Source organism: Euleptes europaea, chromosome 9 (assembly GCF_029931775.1).
Source record: "Euleptes europaea isolate rEulEur1 chromosome 9, rEulEur1.hap1, whole genome shotgun sequence".
NCBI lineage: Eukaryota > Metazoa > Chordata > Lepidosauria > Squamata > Sphaerodactylidae > Euleptes > Euleptes europaea.
In genome coordinates, this window is record NC_079320.1 from 82,715,066 (window position 1) to 82,734,861 (window position 19,796).

The 19,796-nt window shown below is 46.3% G+C and overlaps 1 protein-coding gene across 2 annotated transcripts in view; it reads left to right on the forward strand.

Annotated features, from left to right (window-relative positions):
• The first annotated feature begins 378 nt into the window (after positions 1–378).
• The window catches only part of LOC130482733 (ligand-dependent nuclear receptor corepressor-like protein), a 69,664-nt gene continuing 50,246 nt past the window's right edge, over positions 379–19,796 (forward strand). The window contains exon 1 of one of the 2 annotated variants that reach the window (XM_056855571.1): positions 379–532. In XM_056855571.1, the coding sequence (XP_056711549.1) occupies positions 385–532 (148 nt within the window). In that variant the 5' untranslated portion in view covers positions 379–384. The remainder of the gene's footprint in view (positions 533–19,796) is intronic. The other variant, XM_056855572.1, reaches the window with a different exon arrangement.

Sequence of the window (19,796 nt, forward strand, 5' to 3'; positions counted from 1 at the left end):
GAGTGGAAGGCGCACGAACTACTGGTCCCAGCATGCCTCGCGGCAGGTTAAGCGCGCAAGAAGGCAGTGGAAGTGGCGCGGGGTCTGCTGGGATTCGTAGTCTTCTTCCTTTCAATGGTTTCGCCGCTCTCTCCGTCTCACCACCCTTTGCCAAACTCCCCTTCAGCCGCCCGCCATTCATTTTCTCCTCAGGATTTAAAAAGGGGGGGGGCGCCGTTACCACCACCACCATCCCGGCCAGCGAACCGCTCTGAGGGAAAAGAAGGCGCTCGCTCTCCCGCCCCCCCTCCAGCGGAGTGGGCGGGGCGGGGCGGGCGGGTGGGGGGGGGGAGGGAGGCGCGCGCGCTCCCGTATGCAAATGAGCGGGCGTGAGGTCAGAGGCAGATGGAAAAGGGAACAGACAGAATGGCCGCCGCGGCTCCCGCTCCTGCCGCCGCCGCCTCGCAGTGCCGGAGCCCCCGCTGCACGGCGGAGCGCAGGGGAGTCCGCCGCGAACTCGACTCCTGGCGGCACCGGCTCATGCACTGTGTGGGTAAGAGCGAGATAGGGAGCTGCGGCACGGCAGGGCGGGAGGCGACGGGTCGGCGGCGGCGGCTGGGGATGGGGGAGATCGGGCATTTCTCCTCCTCCTCCTCTTTTTTTTTTTTTTAATAATAACAATAATTCTGAGGGGCCGTGAGGGGAGCGCTCCTTCGGAGGTGGCTTCGGGCGGGACTCTCCCTCCCGAGAGGGAGCGCCTCTCGGTCGGTGTGCGTCCCCCGTTCCTCAACCGGCGCGGCCGTGTCAGCCGTGCGGCGGCCGTGCCTTTTGTGCGGGGCTTCCCTCCCGGCCCGAGCGCGCCGGGGTCTGCCCGGGTGCGCCGGCCCCTTTAAGAAGGGAAGCCGCTCGTGCGTTGACGGTTGGGATTTGAAGTTCCCCCCCTCCTCTCCCCTCCCTCGCGCCGGACCGACTGCGCGCCTCGCCTCCCCCCCCCCGCTCGGCGTTGTCATAACAACGGCGGTTCTCGCTCTCGGCCCCTCCTCCTTGCCCCCTCTCCAGCCTCCTGGGCCGTCCTGCGTCCAGCCTGGTTCATCTTGTGCAGGATCGAGCTGGGCTGGCTTGCCTGGTCTCTCTTTCCCTCCTCCTTTTCAAACTTTCGGAATAAACTTTCTTTCCTAGCTCTTCGTGGCGTTGCTGCGCGTGTGTTGGCGGTTAGGCTTCGCTCTCGTATTTGGGGGGCGGGGGGCGCCAGTTTAAAGCGTGTTCGTGGGAAGAGCCTGCGGTGTGTGTGTGGGGGGGGGGGGGAGGCACCCGAGTAAGGACTACGCCAAAGGCGTGCAAGCCGGATTTTCATCTGCGAGGAGCGATCTTTTCTGGCATGATGGGACCTGGAGGTCAGGAATCTCTCCCCTTTGCGGTTGTGAATTCGCCGCTTTATGATGGCACCCTTAAAGGATAGCTAATTATGAGGTAGCCAGGTCTGACCCATGGAGAACAAATCGTCAGAGCTGTTCTGCACAATCCCCACTGAAATGGAGGGTGCTTATGCAGTTCCTTCTTAATTTCACTTGTGAAGAAGGCCTTTAACAATGGATTGGGGCCTGTCCCTAGAGGGGGCTGGAAGTGGGGATAGGACAATAGCATTTGGATTTTCTGCCTGACACACAGGAGCGTCTCGGGGTGACCCTGCCTCTGTCCACACTTGTTCATTTGCCAGAAATGGAGCAGGATGGAAATGGTTTGGGCTAACTTTATTGTGCTGTGCAACTGTTCGTGTGGGCAGTTAAGAATCTGCAGTTTGCTAAATTTCCAGACTGTTGATTATGGCATGAATCAGAGGGCTGCTTCATCCACATATGGTTTTGGAGTTTTATGCCATCCTGAAAGTGTAGTGCGGATAGCATACTTTTTACCTTTAAAATCCTGCTCCCCTTTGGAATTGTGGGGCATTTGTAGGGGATGGACTATAATCATACCCACCTGCAGATGATGGGTATTGGATTACCGTCACACTGCAGTGTTTGCATGTTCAGCTGTCAGGGGAGACAGTTACAAACAGTTGAGATTTCTTTTCTTTTGTGGATCTGTTGGACATCAAGAACAGCATGAATTCTTAAATTTTATAATTTTATACAAGGCACATTGTCTGGCAGTTATCAAATTAATCTCTAAAAATCAGTTTCTGTTCATTCTTGGCTTAGAATGTGTACATTGGTCAGAGCTGGTTAGAAAGACAGTGGTGGATCAATATGTTCAAATTGTGTAAGTGGGTGTGTGATGGAGTCAGAGGGCTTATGTCAAACTGCCTTGACTCTTTCAGAGTGGGGTTGCAGATTTGATTGGGAGCTCCTTCAGTATCTTCCATGTTAGAATTATTCCTTATAGACAGTGTTCTCCCGCCCCCCCATCCGCAAGTGGGAAGGAAAAAGCAGTGATTTTAATTCTCCAGTGTACTTTTGAGACTTCCAGATCACGTGAAGTGACGGTATCACTTTGCTCTGGTTAGACCTCACCTAGAGTATTGTGTTCAGTTTGGGGCACCACAATTTAAGAAGGATGTAGACAAGCTGGAATGTGTCCAGAGGAGGGCAACAAAGATGGTGAGGGCTCCGGAGACCAAGTCCTATGAGGAAAGATTGAAGGAGTTGGGTATGTTTATCCTGAAGAGGAGAAGACTGAGAGGGGATATGATAACTATCTTCAAGTACTTGAAGGGCTGTCATACAGAGGATAGTGCCGGGTTGTTTTCTGTTTCCCCAGAAGGTCAGACCAGAACCAATGGGTTGAAATTAAATCAAAAGAATTTCCGTCTAGACATTAGGAAGAATTTTCTAACAGTTAGAGTGGTTCCTCAATGGAACAGGCTTTCTTGGAAGGTGGTAAGCTCTCCCTCCCTGGAGGTTTTTAAACAGAGGCTAGATGGCCATCTGTCAGCAATGCTGATTCTATGATCTTAGGCAGTTCATGAGAAGGGAGGGCATCTTGGCCATCTTCTGGGCATGGAGTAGGGGTCACTGGGGGTGTGGGGGGGAGGTAGTTGTAAATTTCCTGCATTGTGCTGGGGGTTGGACTAGATGACCCTGGTGGTCCATTCCAACTCTATGATTCTAGGTGAGGGGGCTTGCATTATCATGACTGGCATACTTGAACCAGACAGTTAGCTGTGATACCTTTGCAAAGATTTTCGCTAATAAAATATGAAGAATATGCTCTGATCTAAATGCTGCCTGTAACATAGGTCTGCTGGAAGAACTGCCTAATACACCGTCTGTTCTGTTTACGGACCATTTTGACCCAGTTTCTGTGGTGGATGTTGTCAAACTCTTGGGATCGGAGAAGGCCACAACTTGTGCCCTGGACCCTTGGCTGTCCTGGCTTCTAAAATCATGTAAAGACCACATCAACAAACCCAGTATCTATTATAAATCAGTCACTAACTCAGGGCACCTTCCCTTGATCACTCAAACAGGTGGTTATCTGTCTGCTACAAAAAAAAATCCCTACAGAAAAATGGTGTAGCCAATTATCTCCATGTTTCTAATCTGCCCTTCCTAGGCAAATTGACTGAGAGAGCAATAGCAGGCAAACTCCATCTGCCTTAGACCTTTTTCAGTTTCAGACTGGACTATGGGATGGAGACAGCTCTGTGGGCTTTTGCTGATGACCTCTGCCTAAATGTAGATGAGGGTTGCTTTTGCTGGATTTATGTGCTGCCTTTGACAAAGTGGACCATAACATCTGGTGGAGGCATCAGGGGTTGTATGTTGGACTGGTTCAAATGATTCCTCGTGGACTGGACCCAAAGAATTGCCATTTGAGACCAGTCATCACCAGTGTGGAACCTATCCTGTGGGGTCTCACAGGGTGCAATCCTATCCCCCATGCTCTCCAATCTCTATGTAAAGCCCTTAGGCCAAATCATTCACAGTTTTGGGGTTGGTTGTCATCAATATACAGAAGATACCCAGCTCTAGATATCGTTATCCAAATCTCCTGGTTATGCAGTAGAGGTTCTAAATTGCTGCCTGGCTGCTGTGGTTAATTGGATAACAGTGAACAAATTGAAACTAATCTTGGAAAGACAAGGGTAATGCGAGTTGGGAAGGTGAAGGACATTTTGCTCCTCACTTTTGATGGGGTTCAGCTGACCCTTGCCAAGTTTGTTAAGAGCCTTGGGGTCATACTGGACCCAACATTGCTGGAGAAGCAAGTTAATGCAGTTTCGAAAAAAGGCTTTTGTCTAACTCAGCCTAATTAGAAAAATGGCCCCTTATCTTGATACGGCTGATCTGGCCACTTGGATCCATGCTACGGTGACATTGAGACTAGACTACTTAATTCATTGGTGTTCCCTCAAAATCCTTTCGGAAACTCCAGCTGGTGCACAATGCCGCAGCTCAGCTATTATCAGGAGCTGGACAGAGCACGCATATTACCCCTATTCTACAGTTCTACAGTTACCAGGCTCAATTTAAGGTATTGGTTGTCACATATAAAGCCCTTCATGGTCTTGGACCCTCATATCTGCGAGAACGCCTCTTCTCCTATGCTCCACCATGACAGCTTTGCTTATCTTAACAGGGCCTTCTGTAACCTGCAAATGGGCAAAATCAACAACTGCCTTCTCCGTTGTGGACCCCACCTTGTGGAATGGTCCGCCTAAGGAGGTCAGAAGGCTCCCACTTTTCTGGCTTTCAGCAAACTGTGCAAAACGGAATTATTCCAGAGAGCTTTTCTAAACAGGCAGTAGGGTAGCACTGTACAAAATGCCAGTGTGGTGTAGTGGTTAAGAGCAGTGGTTTAAAGCGGTGGAGTCTGATCTGAAGAACCAAGTTTGATTCTCCACTCCTCCACATGAGTGGCGGACGCTAATCTGGTGAACTGGATTTGTTTCCCCACTCCTACACATGAAGCCAGCTGGGTGACCTTGGGCAAGTCACACTCTCTCAGCCTCACCCACCTCACAGGGTGTTTGTTGGGGGGAAGGGAAGGTGATTGTAAGCCGGTTTGATTCTTCCTTAAGTGGTAAAGAAAGTCGGCATATAAAAACCAACTCTTCTGCTTCTGCTGCTGACGGATTATTAGGGACTGTAATCTATACAATTGTGTAGCTTGCTGTAAATTGGATCCTACTATGTAATCTTGCATCATTTAATGTGTCATGTTAACATTTACACTTTGCTTCAGTTCTGTTTTTTAGATTTGTGGCTGGTTCTACAACCCAATTCCTATTCCTTTGTTTATTGAGTGTCCCATCCTGTTGATTTTTGATTCACTCTGTGTAATCCGCCGTGAGTCCCAGTGAGAAAGGCTAACTATAAATAACATAAATGTTTGCAGAACAGGCTTCGGGATAAGGGTGCAAATCCTAGCTTTCAGAGGATTGACTTGCATAATCTACTGTGTCCAATATATAATTATTGAGTTTGTAAAGAGTATCAATAACTTGGACATGATTTCTCCTTGCACCAACAGAAATGGCTTGAAAGTGGTATTGGGAATTGAGAAATAGTCCCTCTAGGTGAGAACAGATACTATCTAGGTAGTTGCTGAATAAAACACATCTCTTGGTTAGTGAGATGTTCACAGAATCTCTTCTGCTAAATATTTGCCCCAATTTCATTCACAGCCCATTCCTGAGTCTTTGGCGGCTGAGGACGGTGTGGCCGAGGTGCTATCGCGGTGCCTCCAAATCCATCCTCCTGCTGCCGAAAGGCTTTTAAACAGCCTTTTAATTTTTTTTAAATGGGGCATTTTGTTCCATTAAAAATAGCAAGGCCGCACCAGCAAAAAGCTGGCGCAGCAACGCTGTTGTTTTAGATGGTATACCCGGGGCGAAAGGGAATGTCCCCTGGGGCACTGATGTGGGGCTTTGCACTGGTGGGACACGGTGCTGCAGGCCAAGCCAGGCTTCCTGGGCTGCACTGCTGCAGCAGAGCAGGGAGACCAGCATGAGCGGCGTCCCTGCCTCTCGTGGTGGCACAAGTGGCCAGAGCAGAGACTTGTGCTCCTCCTGAGCTCTTTTGGGCCAAGAGCTCAGGAACGCATTGTCAATGTATTTGTAGACAGTGAGTCATTATTTGATATGCAGCAACTGTATTTTCAAGCTGCCATATGTATTTGAAGTAAATCAGGCAAGCTTTTTGTTAACCGTGAGTGTTAGAAATTAGTAGCTAAGATGTGGGTCTATTTACAGTGAACATGTAAGTAGATGTTACAAAAGTATTTTTGAAGGATTACTTGATCTTGCATGTTAATGCACTAAGTAATCACAAATATGTCCCTTATTTGACCATACACCAGTATGCTACAAGTTATAATAAATGTTTCTTCAAAAATATACCTTGTAGTTGGTCTGTGGAAGTTCTGCCGCTAGAGGAAGTTCTGGGATCAGAAGTAATAATGGTAAGCAACATAACATTTTCAAAGAACAACTATTGAGAGCTTGTTATGGATATATGAACAGTTTATGTCAGATATTATCCTTGGATAGTATTTTCAAACTTCTGCCTTCAGGAAGCAATTTCCACAGCTCCCAAGGAGAACATGTATATTGGCAGAAGAGTCCGGGATATATTCCATGGTGCATATTGATTGCGTATTGAGCCTTGAGACTGCTGTCTTCAAAGTGAGCAGGAATCCTCCAACTATGTCATATTCTTTAATTTTCCTGGGGCTACATAATTTTTAATGCCACTGTATCATTGTTTAGATTTGAATTGTATTATACTGATGCCTTTTAGACAGAGTAAGCCACCTTAAATGCCCCTTGGGGGCAGAAATAATTAAAGTGACAAACACAATGCATTGTAAAAGAACAAATAAAAAGCCAGTATCATAAAGCTGTTTTTCAGGCACATGGACTTTCTATTAACAACATTCTCATCAAAGAATGCTGACAAATTGTGTGGGACATAGAGGTTCTGAGGAATGTGGTGTGACACTTAACAACTGTGAAGGAGGGTTCACATTGGATGTTTCTGCAAGCAACTAGAGATGGCCAGAGTGGTGAGGTCAGATCATCTTCTTGATATAGTGCCCCTTATTTGCAACTGTGGAAATTTCAAATCATACTGAGGGCAACAAAACCACCCCTATCCCCACCCCTATGAACTGTGGTAACCACAGAAACTTTTAAATTCATTCTCCAGTAACCAGGCAGCACCGAGAAAAAAACCTCTGTCTACCTCATACACACCCACTTCGGGGCGGGGGGCACACAGAACAGGGACTGTTATGAAGGTCTTGACTGGTGAGCATATATATACAGGGAAAAGTGGTCCTTCAGGATCTATAGGACTTTATAGGTGAAAACCAGCACTTAATTCAAAGTTTAATTCAAAGTGCACTGGAAGCTATTCAGATATCTCAGTGCTGCCATAGCATGTTCTCTCTGGCTGATGCCAGCAAGTAATCTGGCTATTGCTTTATGAGGCAGTACCTCCTGAAGCAGATCGCGATAGTTCAGGCTGGTTGTAACCAGTATTTGGATGACTGGCCAGACTGTACCTTTTGATGAAGAGGTGCAGCTAGTAAACCAAACTGATTTGGTTAAAGGCATTACAACTTACAAAATCCTCAACTGGTTTATATTGTCTGCCAACATTATCTACTTCTACCTGGATTTCTGAGGAACAACCCATCTAGCAAATTGCTGCCTCGGACAAGAATTAAGGATCTCAGTAGCCTCACTTTATTCCAGTAGTTCCCAAACGTTTCGGGCCACCGCCCCTTGGCTCCACAAACTCAAGCCCAGCGCCCCCTACCCTATCCTATAAAAAGCATTATTCAAAGGGGTTTGCATGATTCACTAAAGAAGATGATAATAAAATTTCAAAACAGTAACAATTGCACATCTATTCAAAATCAAATTAGTACTTTTTAGTTGAAAATTATTCAACAAAACTGATGAACTTGATCCAGTGGTACCAGCTCTTCAGAGTCTGGAAAAAAAATTCTGATAGTTTCCACCAAATTTGCCGGCATGGTGACATAGCTTGATCTATTGTAAATTAGTGAACAACATGGTTGAAGGGGCCCACCTCTAGTGCCCCCTGCTGCCCCCTTGCCTCTTAGTTCCCCCCCAGGTAATCCCACCCCCCAGGGGTGGTACTGCCCACTTTGGGAACCACTGCTTTATTCTGTTGAAAAGAAATAGAGATGGGTGTCATCTACATATTGATGGCACCTCACTACATCTCTTAGCAAGTCAGATGTCCATTGTCTCTTAGCCACTCCATTTTTCCTTTATGTTTCTTCTTTGTCTTTCCTCTGCTGGACAAGATTCTGTACCCACCTCATCCTCCCTTTTTGCTCAGTTTCTGTCCTCCAATCTCACCTCTACTTCTCATTGAATACTCCAACATTAGCACAAAAAGTGTTCATGCTCCCAGCAGGTCATGCTAGTGAAAGCCCAAATATGCTGAAACCATGCATCATGGCTAGTTGGCTGGAGTGGGCTAGGGAACATGGAGCTAATTCCACTGTGCTTATCTGGATTTAGGGAAAGAAGGATCAGTACTGATGTAGTTACTCAGCCATTTTCCCATCTCCCCATTTTTGATGTTTTGAGAGGGCCTGCATTGCTCCCCAAAGTGACGGGAAAGAGTGCATGTGACTATATTGATTTTCTCTAAGGGGCTACGAAGAGAGAAGGAGGGGGCTGAAGCTGGCCCTTGAGTTGTGCATGTTTGCCTTATTCAAAGTGCTATGTTTAATTATTGATGTTCTGTTGTATAATTGGACAATGTAGGCAGAGTTTAGATGTGTGAAAATGGACAACCCCCGCAGTGTTCACATCCTCCAAAACAGTCTTCAGTGGTGGGATGTTGTCAAATTTTTCATCTTTCCAGGTTCAACACAAAAATCCTGATTCTGTCTCTCATTGTTCTCTTCCTGTTTTGAATTAAACCCACTAATCTGTTTTAGCACCATTTTCTTTTTCCTCATTCTGAGTTTTTTTCTTTGAAATGTTAAAAAATGCATACTTTGTTTTTAGGGTTGCCAGGTTGCTTAGATTGGCGGGCAATTACCTGCCAATCCAGTGCACGGCTTTGAAGCGGGGATCACATGTGTGTGTGGCTGCTCTGATGCGGTCACATCACTTCTGATTTACACCTGGAAGCACCACATCGCAACGGGCCTTTTACCACTCAGACTCCCAGTTTGAGGCCTGTTAGGCCAGCTGCAATGCAGCGTTTTCCAGGTGTAAACTGGAAGTGATACGATCATGTCGGTGCGGCTGTGCACATGCAATCTCTGCCTCAGCTCCACCCCAAAAACCTCCCGCCAAAGCCGAGGGGGGATCTGGCAACCCTATTTGTTTTGTCATAATCAGTTGATACACGAGTACTTGGGAACACCTGCCCATTTCTGTTGCTGAATGAAAAAGCTCACAACATAAACTGAAGGGCATCTTTGTACAGCACAATTATAAAGCTGTTTGATTTTTTATGTAGGTGGCCTATTCAATGTGTAGGAAGTGTTAGTATTTGGTACAACTATTATCTCTCTTGTTGAGTTGCACTTAGCTTGGGAAAATGTAAATAAATTTGATGGGCAAGGATGATAGTTTGCTATACTTTCAGACATCTTGAAAGTTTCTTGTAGTTGTCTTAATGCATTGTTTTGAATGGTGAACTTTCCATTGGATCTTTAGGTTATGAAACTCCTTCAGGAGGCTGAAAAACTAAAGCTGGGGTCCCCAACTTTTTTGAGCTTCCAAGCGCCACTAGAGCTCTTATCACAGGGCCCAAACACAAAATGGCTGCTGCAGGAGACAGCCAACCACAAAATGTCAGGAGGTGGATTTATGCATAACTCTAATACAGGGGTGTTGAACTCATTTGTTATGAGGGCTGGATATGACATAAATGTCACTTGGTTGGGCCATGTGTACCAAATCAAATAAACAAAAAAATAAATAAATTCCATACAATGTAATGCCAGGTACTGGAGATATGAACTTAATAGAAGACACAGGCAAAGTCAGTTAATGTTATTAGTTTTGTTATTATTTTAAGCATGTTTGTATTTTAAGTAAAAAATATAATATCATTAATTGGCTTTGCCTGTGTCTTCTATAGAGCTTGTATCTCTGGTCCTTGGGATTAAATTTGATCTGGACTGGAGGGTGACTGCCTTGGCTGGCAGAGCTGGATCTACATATTTTTTGAAGTGGGGCAAAAGTACGACAATGTCCCCATATGTTATATACATATTTTTCTTTATATACATATATAATCAACAACTCTTTTAAATGATAGAATAAATTGTGCTGAATTCCATAATTTGTTAATGAATAATTACACTTTTATATTATCTGTGAGGCTCTAGGCTGGGATCAGCCTTGCTCCTGTAGGCTGGTGTGCTGTTCCACTTAAGAAACACTTTTATTACAGGTGGCTGGTTAATCGAAAATGGAGAAAAAGCTGATAACTCTTTCCCCAAAGAAGCCTTATTTTGAAAGATAAATACTAGCTCCAACTACCATATTCCATTAAGGTCATCTGAAAAATGTATTATTTACCATGCCTCCTAGAAAACCTCATTTGTGTTTGTATTTAACTCCGTAACACACACAGCATTCCAGTCATTTTTGCTTCCAAAAAGCAATAACTTCAATTTCTCTCAAGTGAGTTGTCTGCACATCCCTCCCTTTCTGGACACCTGTATTAAATGTTTTAACACACAAGCAAAAGCTTGCTTTATATAGCTGTCTCCTTATGAGGCATTTATAGGCAATACTTTTAAAAAAATAGGTAAGGGTGCCCTATAAATATAGATGGCAGGTAGGCTGAACAATAGTAGTGGCAACTTTCTACCCACACAAATGGCAGGACGTGGTGGTGTTTCCACCTCACTTTCCCCATGGCTAGGGGAGCAAGGGCCAGTAGCAAAACCCATGTCAGTTGCAGAGGCGGCCAGCCTGCATCTCTCCCCATACTTCACCCACTTCTCATCCTTGCCGGTACCTTTCCAATTCTTGGCTCTCTTCCAGCAACAACCTATTTGTTTCAGCATGTTCCTGTGTGAAAATGACAAGGAAAGGTGAAGGGAGAAAAGCCCCTCAGAGCGAGAGAAAGAGCAGCCAGGCTACAGCAAGGAAGGGGGAAATTTCAGCTGGAAGGAGAGATGGAAAGCAAGTGCAAAGGCAGCTTTGAGAGGAAAAGAAAGGCCGGCTAAAGAGAAGGCGAACTACAGCAAGAGGGGTGGGGAAAGGGGCGGCTGGAAAGAGAAATGGAAAACAAGTGCGATGGGAGCTTCTGGCCAGGACTGTGCAAAAAAAAAAAAAATCCTCCTGTCTCCCCTTGGAAGGACTGCTGGGGTGTGAAGTAGGAGGCAAGGCCAATGGTGACTAGCGACCGTGCAAGCTCCTCCACCACCCTCTTGAAAGTGGGGGTGAGCTCCAAAAGACTCCTGTCCAAGAAGCTCAGCCCAAAGTCCTCCTCAGGCTGCTCCTCCTCCTCCCGCTGCTGCTGCTGGGAAGACTCAACATCAGGAGGAGGAGGAGCACCTGCTATCGCCTGTGTGGGTGGGGCAGCTCCAGAGGCCCCCTCGCCAAAGAGACTCCTCCGCGGAATCGTGGACAGCAGCTCTAGAGCTGTTCCCTGCACATGTCGGGGGTGAGCCGCCGCCCTCCCTCTCCCCTCCGCCCCTTTAGTCTTCTCCCCGGGATCCTTCTTACCTGCACCCCTGCCACTCATTGTTCCCCTGGGCCAAACTCTGGCTATCTAATGTGGGGTAGTTTTAGTGTCTAGCTAGCTGTCCTGGATTACAATCAGTCCCTGCCCTGAAAAAAAATCTCTCTCTCTCTCTCTCTCTCTCTCTCTCTCTCTCTCTCTCTCTCTCTCTCTCACTCACTCTCTCACTCTCTCACTCTCTCACTCTCTCTCTCACTCTCACTCTCTCTCTCACTCTCACTCTCACTCAAAAAGAGGCCCTAACCTCCACTTAATGAGGAGGAGTTTTCTCTGCAACGACACACTTCTCTCACCTTTGAACTGTAAATCTAATGCCGGCCAGGGCACAATACATAGCCTTTCTATAACTTTTTCCGCTATTTATTTAGAATTCAATGTCCTTTGCTCTTTTAACGCCCTAACAAAGCCTAATTTGTAGGACACTGAACACCTACAGCCATTGTTTAAACTTGAGGAGGCAATGTAGCCCAACAACTTCCTCACAGGTCTTATTAATGCTGGTTCTGTGTCTGTGAAGTCACCCCGCTAGACTACCCAGAGAGAAATGATCAAATGAATTGGCCGCTCAGACCAGGTCGAAAAGCCTACACCCACCAACACGCCAAGCCCTGCCTGGTGGCCTCCACCAAAACTCTCTAAACAAAACCACAGACCAAAGCCAAGCAGTTCCCCCCTGTACTGGAAACTGCGGAAGACCATTGTACTACAAGGAGGTAGATGGTGGTCAATGCAGCCCTTCCCCATGTGAGAGCAATCTCAGGTCATTAACTTGCACACAGCACTGTAAATGATGAGCACCTGGTGATGGGGGAAACGGTTAGTTTTCACTCTGTTAAAAGAAGGGGAGGGCTTCAGATAAGCCAGCCAGCCAGGAGGAGGGCGTCTGGACGGCTGCCAGAGAAGAAGCGGCTTGCTTGCCTCCCAGGAGACAACTTCCCATCCTTATTTCGGATTCAGCCTGGATAAAGGGTCTTTTTTGTTACAAGATTACTTAGCCTGGGTAAAAGGGTGCATTTTTTGTTTAATGAAACTGTGTACTTTGTTTTCCCCCAACACTTGCCTGTTGGAATCATTTCTTTACCTAACCATGGGTCATACACCCCCCAAAAAAACCAAAGAATGACAGCTGCAAAGGTGGCTTGCAGAATCCCACCAGCCACAACACTTAAATCAGGAATTTAAAAGCAGGTAAGGAGGAGCAAGAAATAAACAGTATTGCAATGGGATCCCTACCCATACACACACCCAAATAATAAAATCAGGAAAGGCTTGCAATTAGATCCAACCACACTTAAATCAGGAATTTAAAAGCAGGTAAGAAGGAGCAAGAAATAATAATGAAATGAAATCCCCCCCAACCAACCAGTGCTTCAAACTAGAACGCACCCCCGCCCCCGGCTTTTAGCCAAGTTTAGAAAATAGGCCCCAAATAAAATGATGATAGGATCTCAAACTACTGGATCTCTTCTCCAGGCAGCAGCCAGGAAATAATCCCATGAAAGCAGCAGGCTGTAATCCACCAAGTCAGCTCAGGATGAGGCAGCAGGAGCAAAAGCCAAGGTTTGTGCACCAAACTCTCAGTGAGCAAAGGCCGCTCTGGGAGAGAATTCAAGGTGTATATGTACTCTTTGCCCAAACACAAAAGTTTGCATGGCATTCCAGTTTCTGTGATTGGCCAAAGAACACTGTTCTCCCATATCTGGCCACCTACTGGCCACTGGGAGTTCTAGTCCCTCCTCCCTCCCCCTAGTTAGTGTGTTTCTTGCATATACACATGGCTTACCTTTTATCACTCCGTGAAGATCCTTGTGCTGCAGTGGCAGCTGCTCCCAAAGCCACATTTTTCAAAATCTGCTCAGCCAATAAGAAGCTGACCCCTTGCACCATCTAAAAACACTTGGCGGGTGCCAGTGAAGGTGTCAGTGGCCATCATGGTGCCCATGGGGACCATGTTGGAAGAGCCATAGGATTATAATAATAACTATGTTTCTTTAAACACTTGAAGTTGCTATCAGTGTATTGTCACGCTAACTGCTACATGGCTAATATAAATTCTGTCCAACCCCCAAATCTAGTCCAACCCCCTGCACAATGCAGGAAATTCACAACTACCTCCCCCCCCCACACACACAGTGATCCCTACTCAATGCCCTGAATAGAATCATAGAGTTGGAAGGGACCACCAGGGTCATCTAGTCCAACCCCCTGCACAATGCAGGAAATTCACAACTACCTCCCCCACCCCACCCCCAGTGACCAGAAGATGGCCAAGATGCCCTCCCTCTCATCATTTGCCCAAGGTCACAGAATCAGCATTGCTGACAGATGGCCATCTAACCTCTTCTTAAAAAACCTCCATGGAAGGAGAGCTTACTACCTCCCGAGGAAACCTGTTCCACTGAGAAACCGCTCTAACTGTTAGAAAATTCTTCCTAATGTCTAGACGGAAACTCTTGATTTAATTTCAACCTGTTGGTTCTGGTCCGACCTTCTGGGGCAACAGAAAACAACTCAGCACCACCCTCTGTATGACAGCCCTTCAAGTACTTGAAGATGGTTATCATATCATCTCTCAGTCTTCTCTTCAGGCTAAACATACCCAGCTCCTTCAACCTTTCCTCACAAGACTTGGTCTCCAGACCCCTCACCATCTTTGTTGCCCTCCTCTGGACACCTTCTAGCTTGTCTACATCCTTCTTAAATTGTGGTTCCCAAAACTGAACACAATACTCTAGGTGAGGTCTAACCAGAACAGAGTAGAGCGATACCATCACTTCGTGTGATCTGGATTCTGTTGATGCAACCCAAGATTTCATTTGCCTTTTTAGCATCACACTGCTGACTCATGGTCAGTGTTTGGTCTACTAAGACCCCAAGATCCTTTTTGCACACACTACTGCTAAGACAAGTCTCCCTCATCCTATAGTTATGCATTTGATTTTTCCTACCTAAATGCGGAACTTTACATTTACCTCTGTTGAAATGCACAATATTGGTTTTAGCCCAATTCTCCAGCCTGTCAAGATCCTCCTGTATCCTGGCTCTGTCTTCTACCGTATTTGCTACCCCTCCCAATGTAGTTTCATCTGCAAATTTAATAAGCATCCCCTCTATTCCTTCATCCAAATCATTTGTAAAAATATTGAACAACACAGGGCCTAGGACAGATCCCTGAAGTACTCCACTAGTCACTCCTCTCAAGTAGATGAAGAACCATTAACAAGCACTCTTTGGGTGCCATCTGTCAACCAATTACAGATCCACCTAACAGTAACAGGATCTAAATCACATTTTCCCAGTTTGTCAACAAGAATATTATGGGGAAGCTTATCAAAAGCCTTACTGAAATCTAGATAAACTATGTCTACTGCATTCCCCTGATCCAGCAAGGTAGTAACTTTCTCAAAAAAGGAGATAAGATTAGCCTGACATGACATGCTTCTCGGCCTATTGGCTAAGATCAAGTGTAGTGACTTGTTCTTGAGAAACCAGTGCTGGCTCTTAGTAATCAGATCTATCCTTTCTAAATGCTCAAGAACTGACTGATGATTTGTTCAAAAACCTTTCCTGGTATAGAAGTCAAGGTCAGTAGTTACCTGGATCCTCCTTTTTCCCCTTCTTGAATATGGGGACAACATTTACCCGTCTCAAGTCTTCTGGCACCTCACCTGTTTGCTTATCATAATACAAGCAACACTGATTCTGTTAAAACTTACTGGGGTTTTTGGGGGGGGGGTTGTGGACAGAATTCTTAGGATAAGTTGTTTTTGATTGACCTGCTAATAGTGTGATAGAATTCCTTTCCTCAGCAAAATGTTACCTTATGTTATTTGAGGAGACTGGAAAGAACTGAGTGGGGTTTTGTTTTGTTTTTTTTGTTTTTTGACACTGGCTATAGAAAAAGTGATCTTTATAATATTGAGAAAAATGTACTTTCAAATGTTGCAAAACAGTCTGATACAGGAATGTGTAGCAGGTGGATGATGTGGTTTTTGCAAAATAATGAATTGGAAAAAATTCCAGAGTCCTCATTTAGCATATTTATTTTATTAACTTATATTTGAGCGTGTTAATTCTTCCTCTGAGGAAAGGGCATCTTGATTGGGTGATTCTCGCTGCTTGCGAATTTCTGCTTCCTGTCCCTCTAGTGGGAATCTCCCCCTCACTGTTCAGTTTCTCTTCCTGCCTCACTGAGGAAGGCAGCTTGGGAGAGTTCTCCTCTGAGCAAGGGTATCTTGAGCTGTGGGGGTTTTCCTTGCTGTATCCGGGAGGCAGGACTAATTTTTAACTTCCTGTCTCCGCTGGCGGGAAAACAGCCTGCAGGAACCCAGTTTCCGTCTTGCCTCTGAATGGAGAGCAGGGTCTCTAGGTTTAGGTTAGGGAAACTTTTACCTACCTTCGTCAATCTACTCTTCTTTACCTACTTGCCTTTCAGTCTTATCCAGCTTTCCCGCCCAGTTCTTCCCTTTGTGCCCTTTCTCTCACTGTATTAGAGCCTCCAAATATGGCAGACACCATTGTTTTAAGGGGAGATGACCTCTTATCGGTCGAGGACTACCAGGTGGGGCTGGTCCAATCCACCCCAAAGTAAGCCAGCTCCCCCAACGGCCGTGAATGCGGACCCTTAGGGGCACAAAATCAGTCCAACTCCTTGCAGGAGAGCGAGGAAACGAGCCCGGTGCAGCTGAAGCTAAAAGCGCGAAAAGCCGTGCCGCTGCACCAGGGCCACAGAAGGAATCAATTGGACCAAAAATCTTCATGAGGAAGGCTCATGAAGCCACAGCTTTGGCCATTCAATCCTGTGCTACCGGATCTATTTTTGCTAGGGCTTCATACCTATGGGTAAAGAAGCTCATTCAGCTTGTCCCATCGGATAAACTCAGAGTGGCAGGAGGTCTTGAGAGGGTCCTTAGCGCAGTCACCCTGATGGCAGATGCTTCCTTAGATTCAGTGTCTTTCGTGGCGCGGTCCATGGCTTCCATTACCTCCATCAAGCGAGCCATCTGGTTGAAGGAACTCTCCTGGCACACTCTAGATCTACACAGAGCTATCCGCACCTTCATAAACAGGACAATGGAGTTTAGGCAATCGGACTATAAGTTTATAGGAGTTTCTAACCCCAACAAAGGAAAAAGAATGTCGGCAGCAGCAATTAGCTACACCCTGAAACAATGTATTATAGAGGCCTACAGGTCAAACAAGATTCCCATCCCAGATGATTGGTAGAAAAACAAATATAAGTTGAAACTAGAAATTCACATTTGAGGAGAGGACATCCTGATGTTTGGGTACTCCTCCCACAAACCCTGGAGGCAGGATATTAATTCTTCCTGCCCCAGAGGAAAGAAGTGCCTCTTTCTTCAGTTCTTTTCCTGTCTCCTTTGCCTGTGCAAGATTCGGAGGAGCTCTGATTGCTTTTTAGCCTTTTTTTCTGCTTTAGAGTACTCTTTAGGTCATCATGTCTTTCCCTCATGTGCCTTACTGTGAGTTTTCTTCTCTGTTGTTGGTGGGGGGATAAAGACATCTCTTTGTTTGTCCTTCCCACCTCTACCTCTGCTCGAGTGCTGTGTGCGTGTTAAGTGCCGTCAAGTTGCTTCTGACTCATGGCAACCCTACGAATCAGTGTCCTATTGCTAACAGCTTTGCTCAAGTCTTGCAAACGGTGTACCGTGGCTTCCTTTATAGAGTCAATCCATCTCATGTTGGATCTTCTTCTTTTCCTCCTTCCTTCGACTTTTCCTAGCATTATAGTCTTTTCCCATGATTCTTGTCTTCTCATAATGGAAGGACTAGTCACTCCAGAAACCCCGCCACTTCCTATGAAGCACAAGCTGATCAAGAGGAGGTGAGTGTGCAGGTCAGTCCTGTTTCCCTGGGCCCCTCAGGAGGGGCTGGAGATGCCTCTGTTGCCCTGGTGGATTTTCCAGAGTGGCTGACTAACTTTTTAAATAGTGAGATAGAAGAAGAAGAGTTGGTTTTTATATGCCAACTTTCTCTACCACTTAAGGGAGAATCAAACCGACTTACAATCACTTTCCCTTTTCCTCCCCACAGCAGACACCCTGTGAGGTAGGTGAGGCTGAGAGAGTTCTAAAGAGAACTGTAACTAGCCCAAGGTCACCCAGTTGGCTTCATGTGTAGGAGTGGGGAAACCAACCTGGTTCACTAGATTAGCATCCGCAGCTCATGTGGAGAAGTGGGGAATCAAACCTGGTTCTCCAGATTAAAATCCACCACTCCAAACCATTGCTCTTAACCACTACACCACTCAGGGCAGACAGAGGCATGGCTGTTCAGGTGCACCCCCCTCCACCTCATCAGCCTACCTACATTCTGCCTAAAAGGCAGGCTTCGCAGCGGTCCGAGGGCTCTTTTATGGGCCAGACTCAGATCACCAAAAAAATCCTCTTGGCCTCCTGAAGTGGCACCAAATAGCCTAAGTACCCATCCTCCCAAGCTTCATCTCAAGGTCTTCCCAGTTGAAAGAAGAGATTTACAACCCATTCTGAGCACTCAAGAGTCTGACTCAAACAGGGAGGAAAGCTAACTATCACATGAAGACATTCCTCAGCAGGTCTCTCATCCTAAGACTATTTTCTCATAATGAGTTGCCACCATCACCCTAAAGATTCTGCAACTTTCTACCCCCAAGGGAGATCCAGAGCCCGATAAGGCTGAGAAGGATAGGGCCATGAAGAAGTTTGGTATGCCTGAAACCTTGGGCTTCACCTTTCCTTTTCCTCGCCTCTTCACTAAAGGGATCAAGGAGGAATGAACTGAACCTTCAGTTTAGCTTTCCACATTGGGCACGCCAAAAAGTTATACTGCTTTCCACCAAAGGTCTCTGGACTCCTCAAAATTCCGGTCATAGACACCCCAGTGGCCAGTCTGGACTTAGATGTGGCCTTACCTAAAGAGGGGGAAAGCTTAAAGGATTCCATAGATTTAACATTTAAAAAGTGAGGGAGCCTTACGTAGAGCTCATGAAGCAATGGCCTATGCCAGAGGTATCAAATTTACAGCCTGCGGGCCGGATCCAGCACTCTTGAGAGCTTTTATTTGGCCTGTGGGGCTGAGGAAGCCACCCTCCGCTACCCCCGCCCTGGGATGGAGTGTTCAAGCCGGGCCAATCTGAATGCAGATCTGCACCATTTACAGGCTTGGGAGCATGCAAGCCTCAGCACAGGAGGGTATCTGCTCAGCCTCGCTTCCTTGTCCTCAGGGATGCCGGGACATTTACAGCTTTGACATGGCGGCACCAGCAGGAAAAAGAGGCCGCTTAGTTTTGTCACTTTGTATGGAGCTCCCTTCCTCCTTGGCCACTTCACCTCAGGGAACAGCCGCTGCGCCTGAAAGGGAAAAATTAATTTTGGAGGGTGCAGGAGCTCAAACTTAAGTAAACGGAAATGTTTGGTGGGGCGGGGGGGAGGGACAGGAGGTCTGCACGTGATTCTGGCCTCGCATGAGGGAAGGAGGAGGGGAGGCTGGCTGAGAAGTAATAATGCAGAATAAGGAAATCATTAAGGCTGAGGAGAAAGTGACCGCTTCGAAAAGCCAAGAAACTTCTTTCTCCCCATTTGCCTGATCTCAGATACGTCACCTGGGACAGCAGGAGAGCATAGCCCCGCCTCCAGCCCTTATTCATCGGCTAGTCTAGTTAGTGTCCCTGGGTCTGATTGGCAACCATGAATGCTGCTCTCTTCCAACTAATGAGATGGGCATGGGGGGGAAAAGGTGCACTTGCGTTGTGTGCGGGCTGCCTCGTATATTAGAGAAGGAGAGTTTTTCTGTCTTGTAAGGAAGTGAAGGCTTGGCTGGGTTGCTGCTGCTGCTGCTGCTTAGTAGGTTGAGCGCAGTTTCTTCCACAACATCCTATTGGGGTTGGCTGCCATTCCTTCTTGTATAGGAGTGCTCTTTCTTTTTTGAGTGTTAAAGCTGACAATGTGTGCATAAATCAACATGGGATTGATATAGGGAATATGACTGTCCACAAGCCATGGAGTGAATACCACTGGTATATGAAGTTTAATTGCTCTAACAACAGCAGTCATGATATATCTTTATTTGCTATTGCATGTCTCCATTTTCCTCTGTTTTGATTCTTTCTCTCTATAA